Below are 9,402 nucleotides of genomic sequence, written 5' to 3' on the forward strand. Positions count from 1 at the left end.
TATGTATACAACATACATATATAATATTTGATACTTCCTTTAGAATTGTATTCTTGTAATTTAAATGCATTTATGCAATTTTTTTTACATGTAAGCTTGTTATAAAATTACATTTAGATATTACATTTAGATAATATTCTTATTATACATAATGTATAAAATTAATTATGTTAAAAAATGTGAATATAATACCTTGACTTTGCTGAGACATTCTGCGTTCTTGAATTATTGCCACGTCTTCTCTAGTCATGGTTCTGCGCAGATTGAAATGATTTGGAATTAGTTACAAAATGATTTTTCATTGATGTACAATACATTGTTAATATGTATAAAGCGTAGAGTAGGGCCAGCCAACTAATATAATAGATACGTAATAGATTACTTATATATCTCTTCTATATAGATCGTTACTAAAAATTCGTTTTAACCGACTTGAAAAATATTTCCCAATACTGACATAAAGAGAAAAAATTATATGTGTATAAACGCATGGGATAAATTTAAATGTGTCGCACACTAACATGCTAAATAATACTGTGCTACAAAGATTATTTCCTATTTTGCTATAAATATATTTTAACGATAGGAAAATACTCTTATCCTACATCACAGTCTATTGTTAAGAGTGTATCGAAAGAGAGATATTATTAATTTATACAAACCACATAAAAAACTAAAGAAGATGTTAATCTCCTTTATATTTTCATTATATAGTGCAAGATACTTTCCATACAGAGCAAGCTAATGTAGATGTGTGCATACAAGTATAACAAGTTATGTTATTCCTGATAAGTTTGTATACTAGACCTATTCGACAACCGCGTTTTGATAAATTGAATTTATCAAATATATCTTGAATTTTGTAAAAAGTGTGCATAAAAAATTAGAAAAAAATATCAAACTCAGTCGTGCAATGTATTCGAGTTATTTTGAGAGGTGCAGGGAGTTATTTTGAGAGGCGCAACAGACGGAATTCTCCCGCTTAGAATTGCTCTCTGCAATTTTATTTTCGACATCATGTAAATATTTTTCCACTGATTCTCGTTTTTACAGTAACTGAAGTTTCGCATGTAGATTCAGTATACAACACAGAGGAAGGTAAAAGATGCAAGGAGGAAAGAAGTAGAACGATTATTCTAACGTAGTTAATGCTCGACGTATTTACTATAAAGAATAAGGAGATCCTAGATAGTCTTTAACCCATATTAACCTACATGTAACTGGTCTCATATGGTACAACAATATTAAATCAATAATTTCTTGGCATATTTTAGAAAAAATTTAAAAAAAAATCACTTTTCTGCGTTAGTTAATAACGTATTAGTTAATAACGTATAATATTGCATAAAACTTTACTTTGATAGTAGTACTTTGATAATAATTAATTAAGAAATTCAGATTATTATGGGTTAAAAGGACAGGAAGATCACCTCGTATATCCATCGCCCGATGAGCCACGCGCACAGCCCATTTGAATAACAGTGCCAACAGCACCACTAACGGTCACGTGGTGTTCGGGGGTTGTGGTGGCGGAGCCCACGGGCAGGGCCGTCTGGCCTCCTGTAGGCAGATGGCTCAGGGACAAGGAAATCCGCGCGTTACGACCTTGACTGTAACCAGTCAGGACAGATGTGTGACTCGTTTTAGATGAACGATAGGGAAATCGAAATGGGTCTATATCCATAAAGTAAATTGTCACCCTACAAGCTTTTCGCACTTCTACATATATGTGTATACAATATACATATATATCGTCCTGTATAATCCGATCACATCATGTATACCAAAAGCTGCCTCATATATGATTGTCTCCACACTGATTCGTTATATTAAATAAAACATTTTACAAGTAAAAAGAAAAAACGACATGCCTGCATTTCGTTCGAAAATGTGACAGGAATTGACTGGATGTTATGTGCACTGTCTTATATTTCGTAACAAAAAGTAATTACGGTAATGAGATAATAGATTACATTTCGTAAATCGTTTGAAATGTAAAAGAAACAAGAAGAAAATAAAAGAGACATACCTATATCCCATATCTTCCTCATATTGAACGGTTGCCTGACTCTGTTGCTGCTGCTGCTGCTGCTGCTGCTGTTGCTGTTGTTGTTGTTGTTGTTGTTGTTGTTGTTGTTGTTGTTGTTGCTGCTGCTGCTGCTGCTGCTGCTGCTGCTGCTGTTGATAGGCGGTTTGCTGTTGAGTAGTCGTGTTGGTTGTCGGAGCAAGACTCCTTGATATGTTGCTACCATTACTTAGCACCTACGCAACATCGCAACAAGACGTAATGTGTAATTAAAAGTTAATTAACGATAATATATCCAATTATAACAACGCCTAACAAATTGTAATTGCCGTAACTGAAATCGATGTTCCACGATAGCAAACGTTTTTTACCCCTAATTCTCTTTTTTTTCTTTCTGGTTAATAGCATCCAAGTTGAACGTTTGTTGGAATGAATGTTTGTCAGAAAATTTGGCCGCTCCCAATCTTAAATTGCCGTAATAGCTTCACGATAGGTTAACGATGTTAAAACTATAGATCCAGAAGACTAGAATAGATAGTGAAATCCGGGATGGTAAGTCAGAGTTATAATAATTCTAATAAAACTATAAGATAAAAGAAATATAATAAATTACATCAAGTGCCTGGAGCATCGCCCGAGCGAAGGCATCGGCGTCATCTTTACTGGAAAAATTGAGTCCGTAGACTTGCTTGTTATCTCGCCACTGGTGAAACGTGACCGTGGCTTGATTGTACTTGAGTCCCTTTAGGATCGCACAGTTGATGACAATTTCGTGATCCTGCAACTTCCTGCCGACTACGCGAAACGTATTGTTCACTTGATGGTGATAGAGCTGGACCTTCGACAGACCGGACGAGCTGCCACTCGGTACCCATTTCTTGTTCACGTCGTCGTACACCATCACCGACGCGCGGGCGGATGATATGCTCACTTCACTGAAAATGACAAAATATCGATTTTCGTAAATTGGCTATATATATGAGACTTCGTGGACTTGTTAATGTGTAAATAATATAGGTATATTTATAGGGCGCCTATATAACTTGGTTGATAAGTACAACCCAATTGTTTACAAATATATCTCATCGCTTTATAAATCTATTATTTATTCTATTCTATTATGCACTAACAACCCCAGAGATTGCTCATACAAGCAATTTATTTAAATTTGATTTATTCGTGGAATTCAAAAAATTCCGCGGAGCCATAAAACTTTAAGTGTTACTTTAATCGATTTTTTGCCAATTAATTCTTTTGATTTTTTATATTTTTTTTCATTTGCAATTATTCTCTCAAGCTCTTTTGTTCTTTTCATAATATTGTCTTGAGGAGGAGAGAGAACGAGAATTGTGTGTTGAAATGTATTATGCAGTTGAAAAGTGCCAAGTTGTCAATGATGAAATTTTTTCAATTAATTTCGTTACTTACGTATATAAGAGTAAAAAAACTGAAGATTGGAATGTAAAGAAAGTAGTAGTATATTTGCATAAATTAGAGCAGTTGTTATCTAAAGAGCTAAGGAAATAAATAAATGTTGCACCGAACTGAATCGTGGGTGATATATACATGTGGTGCACATATCTCTCACGCCGCTTTATCATTTTTTTTCTTCTGCTCATATATACGAGAAAGTCGCATAATCCGGCAAAGCAATAACAAGAACAAATCGACGAAATATAGATTGTACAACACATTTCTCTGATTTATTTACCACTTTTGATTTTGTTACATTTCTGATATAATCGTTTCCTAACTATTCCATCGATCCACATACATAGCTATGGGATACATCAAATTGGAACCAGATTGAATATATGTACATGTATAAGCGTATAAAACAAATATTATAAAAAAAGGATGCTTTCGCTTTAGTGACATCGTTCTATCTTTCTTGACATTGAATGAGTACACAACAAAGACAGAGTGACACTTGTATCGACTTGTATCATCAACATGTGGAAACTTTGGATTGTCGAATTAATCATTTATGAAGAAACAAATGGGAAACAACTTTGTGAATATTGCGATAACGTGAGGTGAAGAAGGCGAAGAACGGAGGAGAGCAAAAAATTGATGCGCATTGTGTACCACGAACGATTATCCTGTTGCCAAGAAGAGCGTTGCTGGCGGTATAGATAGCTCGAACGCTGTTGTACATTCACACGCTGCTGCGACGCGGGATCTTCTTGCACCGTTACATGCGAAGGGCGCATCCTGGCGAACGTATCTCGATTCTGATTCTCGCGCGCGGATGAGCAAGTCTCGTAGGACCATCTCGTCCTGCCTGTCTTGGTGAAGGAATTTTCGCGGGAGTCCCACATCATAATCACTTAGCGAAGAGCTTCTTCTCGCTGAGTGAGATCATTTTTATAGCACCGAAATTTTCTCTCTCGCCATAATCGGGAGCCACGTAAAATAATGATAAAAGAATGATAAAATTGCAGATACAACCGATTGGAAACGGAGTAAGGTAAAGGCACAGTTTACGCGCCTTGATGTAATTAAATGTCTGCGATATTCAATCCTAATTCGCGATCTGCGGCGCGGAAGAGACTAGCTTGCTTGGTAGTTGTCGCTTTCACTGAACTGAGAGCATGAGAGGCAGTTTTCAGTACTCCCTCCGTTGGTTGGCAAAACGGGAACAGGACGAGGTAGGATGTGGCGAGATACCGCCACTTCCTCGACTATCCTGCTACTGTTGCTACTGCTGTATATACGATACACGACCAAGCAAAGTAGATAACATAGCACGCGACACGCGCGACAACGTGTCCGTTGCGATTCGCGTTTCGAGGCCGTTTACTAGCCGTTTACGTTACACCACGTTGCACGATGTATACGATGCATGTAGATAATGCGAAGAAGACAAGAAATATCTATCATTCTCACCAATCGATATTTTCGCGAATCGCGGATGAATCGATTGAATTGTCATGGAAATAAAAATGTATATGAAAAATCTTGCAATTTTTAAAAAAAAAATTCTTTTACACCAATTTCACCCTCTGAAATTATAAACTTTCTCTACTAATAATTACTAATAATTTAGACATTGCACGCATACGTAAAAATCATTTTTGTCAATGAATATCGAGGAGCATTCGACGGTTTTGTCAATCAGCTGTATGTGGGTCAGAGACCGGCCTTGCACACGACAATTACCGGTCTATAACTATAAAGCACGCCTGTCCGACGCTGTCCGAGTTAAATATCGCTGTGCTACGCGTCATTACAGCGAACAGAATACAAATCGGTAAAATCAAATATTATTAATTGTAAGTAGACATTACTATAAGTACTAACAGATATTATTCCCAAATCCCTCCATTTCAGCGAAAAAAATTTTACGCTGAAGCATTTTTGACTGAAGTATTTTTAAATTTCATTTTTTAGATACGTAATCCTTGGATTGATTCACTTTTTTTGTTCTATTTATAGAGAGAGCAAAAAGTATTCATATAAGAAAATTTTTTATAAAAAAGTGTTATTTGTAGAAAATAAACGTTAATTAGTAATTTTATACAATGAATTCGTTCTGTTCTAATATATACAAATGAGCTTTGCATGTATTTTTAATTTTATAAACTAAATTTCTCGACTGTACGAATACTTTTTGAGCATCCAAACAATGGAACTTTTAATTTTCGCTTATTTTTCAGATGATATATATTTTCTATAATTAATACATATCTTTTTGGTAAATATAATTTTAAGAAACATGTAGTTTATTTTATACTTTATGAATAAATTATTAATTATCCATAAGAAATGATTATCAATTAAATGTCGAATCAATGTCAAATTGCTGTTGGTGCAAAACATATTGATTCGATATCAATTCATTTCTCGCTGGATAATATTTATTTTTTAGAAATAAAGTTTTTTTAAAAAATATTTTCTTTGTATGAATACTTTTTGTACTCACTGTATATTATCTAATTTTTTTGTATATATTTTCTTAGAGCTTTTCGAGAGATCCAAAATAATGGTTTACGAACGATGCGCATATACACTTTCTTAGGCCTTTCTTCCGGAATCGCGGATTCGTCACGTTCCCGTTCGTGCTCAGATTTATCATGCTCTACGCGGATGTCGAAACTTTTAGAGCATAAAGCGTGAACGGCATTGTATATCAGTAGTCGGAAGTAAGTAACGTCGAGAAAGATTCTTTCTCTCTGTCGGCCGATATAAGTAACTATCAGACTGAGAGCACCATATATTACGTAAAAGTGGAACAAATGCCTTAGTTGCTTTTCGCATATTGTGTAAAACAACCGTAAATCTCAATCGCGTGTAAGCCTATACTGCAGTCTACGGCAAACGAAGCTTGTTTATTGTAAATAAGCGAAAATGCGCTTTATTTTCAGTATATAATGCTCAAGGAAGCGTTAACCTTTCATCAAACGTCAAAGAATGAAATAATTGTTGCTGTTCCGTGTATGAATGTATGATTGTATCTCGTTAAGTTGACCCCCAGAAAGTGTAGCGGATTGGATTCTCAGCGAACGATCAAATCGCAAAGAACGAAAGGCATCGTGAGTATTGTTCACGACTTCAACTGTCATGTTCAACATGTAAGAGAAAGATAAGAACGTAGATTTTTTTTTCTCTAGAATCGTTAAAACCTGAATCGTTTCAGCCTGATTTTAAAAAAATCTTAAATCTTGTTCAAATTTTAGCAAATTTATAAGAAAGCAAATCTTATTTTTATTCGCGTTTTAAATTTAAACTGAGAAAAATGTTACGAAAGTTTAATGGCAATCTACGTCATCGCGGTTTTTGTTATGTTTTTATTATCTCGTTGCATTGTATCGTACTTATTGTAGTATAAGGAGAACAAAAGTACTCTGGCGCGAGAGAGGAAGCAGTGGCGATTGTTGAAGTGACGATACATACGACATTGGATATCGAATTTATTTTCTACGGCGCAAAAGCGAGCACGCATTACGTTTCGCTTTCATATTGCTATGCTGGTTAGTTTATACGAGTCTCTCATCGCGCGGAATGACGAATCCAATCGTGACGACTGTATTAATTCTCGGCTCGGCGGAGATTTCCGTGATCGATTCGTATCTATCTCTTATCGAAAGAAAACGTTTAAACGGAACTCGTCGAGCACTGACGCATTTTCAGCGACACTTGCTTTATCAAACCGATCCGAGCGACACGTCAGACTCGATAACGGGGAAATTGATACAGGCTACTTTAGTATGTCTCTATAAATTATTTTACGCCTTTTCTCTATCAACTTTTTTTATTCTGCAGGTAAAAAGAAATTGATAGAGAATGATAAAATTTCTATCAATTTGTATCGTTTTCTATAAGTTTATATTATTTTTTATCATCGATCTCGCGAGCATCACAACTGATTGGATATGAATCCTATCATATTTTATTGAGTTCTATAAAATTTGTACAAGATTCCTATAAGATCTAATTCAAATCAGTGAATTCACTAACCAGATCCATATTCAAAACGGATAGGATTTTTCTATCATTCTCTATCATTCTCAATCTTTTTCTTATCAGAGAATTCTAATATCGTTTGCTAATATCGTAAACTAGATAATCATTTAATCATAAAATATTTTATTGCAAAATAAGCCATTAAAATTTTATCTCCGAATAATTCTAAGATAGCACTGGCATTCTACATTGTAAGACACATTTATTATATTATACACGGTGAGAGTTTTTATATAACCGTTCTGTTAATGAATAATTTTTCACTTTTTCACTACCGTGTTTCACAAGGTTTCCGTAAAAAATGTAAAAGTGAAAACAAAATAGAGTTTTTACAAAATTGTTTTTTATTATTCGAAGAGTAAATTCCTTTTTTTTATATACGTTTATATATATCATAACAAAGTTTACGCAAAAATTTTTACCGTTTAAAATTCGATATAGGTATTCATGCATTGACAGAAACTGGAGTTAAAGTAGCTTATAATTTAATTTTTTGGAATAAGACGGTAATTTTAACACCTAAAGAAGCGTATATGGCTTCACCTTAATGAAACGAATACGATCACCGAAAGTAGCATATGGCAGGTAGGTAATCATGCGTCAACATTAATTGGATAGGTAAGTCAAGCCTCGACACTCGAGTAGTCTCCTTCTCCTCTCATACATATAACACGAGCCCTAACTTCAGAATCCTAACGTCTGAACCGTTTCATATAATAATACAGGATGCAATTTCTTTCGATTTTGAAACAAATACTTAATACTATACACAGAGTTTTGTCCAAGATTTTAAGTCTTACAGAATTTTTTATAATTCGATGTATCGATGACGTAGTCTATTTTGACGAAAAATCAAAGTTGCGATACTGGTCAGTCACTTTATTAAATAAGTAAAGATAATTTCATCAAATTTCCCGAGAATGTTAGATGAATGAAGATATAAAAGGATGGAACGACGAATGAAAGTATCCACGTGATACAAAAGATGAATCCGCCAAGGGAGAGCCTGTAAGCCGTGTAAAGCTTTGATGGAAACAAACATTTCGAAAAAGTATATTTAGTTACACATTCAAAGAATAAAATCGAAATTGAATCAAACGAGTTACAATTATTTGTACAATGACATCGTAACATCATACGTAAAGAACGTATGTAAAGAAGCACGAGTGCAAGTAAGAAAGTGGAAAATCTTTCCCAGACACAGCAAGGTGTAACACAATGGGCGCGACAATGGAAATTTAACAAAGGAACGTGCAACCTTCGAGTTATACATACACATGTATTTATACGTAGGGTGACATGTACCAAGTCACCATCATGTTGCACACACATCCTGTAAATAAGTGCAACTAAAAATTCCATGTGGGAGTGAATGAAACTTGAAATTATTCTCAACATTTTGATTTTACCTTTATTAATTCATTGTGCGTTGAAATTGATTATTCTTGTTTAGCTTTCAAATATGTATCAATACATAATATCGAGACTTTTGCAATACACGCGAATAGGTCAAAGCTAGCTCCCTTCAAATCCAAGCTGGTTAAGCGAGGGTAAAAGTGGGTTACTCGAGCAATCTGCATCCTATCGCAGCATTAAAATTAATTAAGCTCAGTTATAGAAGATGAAATTGAAAGCCATTACGCGGCTTTACCCACGGTTTAGCAAATGACAGTGGGATACTGTACGACGGTTTGTTCTCTCCTCAGTAGGAGAGATAGTGGTCGATCGCGTGTACTTAGGTATGTATATAGTATACATATGTATCATGTATTGCGTATCAACACACGTTGAAAATGCTCCAGATCATCGTACTCGCACAAAACGTAACATTTCCGACAGGTGTGTGTGTGTGTGTGTGTGTGTGTGTGTGTGTGTGTGTGTGTGTGTGTGTGTGTGTGTGTGTGTAGTGT

The 9,402-nt window shown here is 34.9% G+C and overlaps 1 protein-coding gene across 1 annotated transcript in view; it reads right to left on the minus strand.

The window, feature by feature from the left end:
• The window catches only part of LOC105624294 (protein enabled), an 8,186-nt gene extending 3,839 nt beyond the window's left edge, over positions 1–4,347 (minus strand). Inside the window, exons 1-5 of the mRNA XM_012205654.1 lie at positions 4,115–4,347; positions 2,640–2,961; positions 2,030–2,262; positions 1,431–1,610; positions 1,357–1,369 (exon numbers count right to left, since the gene is read on the minus strand). Of these exons, the coding sequence (XP_012061044.1) occupies positions 1,357–1,369; positions 1,431–1,610; positions 2,030–2,262; positions 2,640–2,961; positions 4,115–4,347 (981 nt within the window). The remainder of the gene's footprint in view (positions 1–1,356; positions 1,370–1,430; positions 1,611–2,029; positions 2,263–2,639; positions 2,962–4,114) is intronic.
• Positions 4,348–9,402: the final 5,055 nt, after the last annotated feature.

Source organism: Atta cephalotes, assembly GCF_000143395.1.
Source record: "Atta cephalotes unplaced genomic scaffold scaffold00075, whole genome shotgun sequence".
NCBI classification, from domain to species: domain Eukaryota; kingdom Metazoa; phylum Arthropoda; class Insecta; order Hymenoptera; family Formicidae; genus Atta; species Atta cephalotes.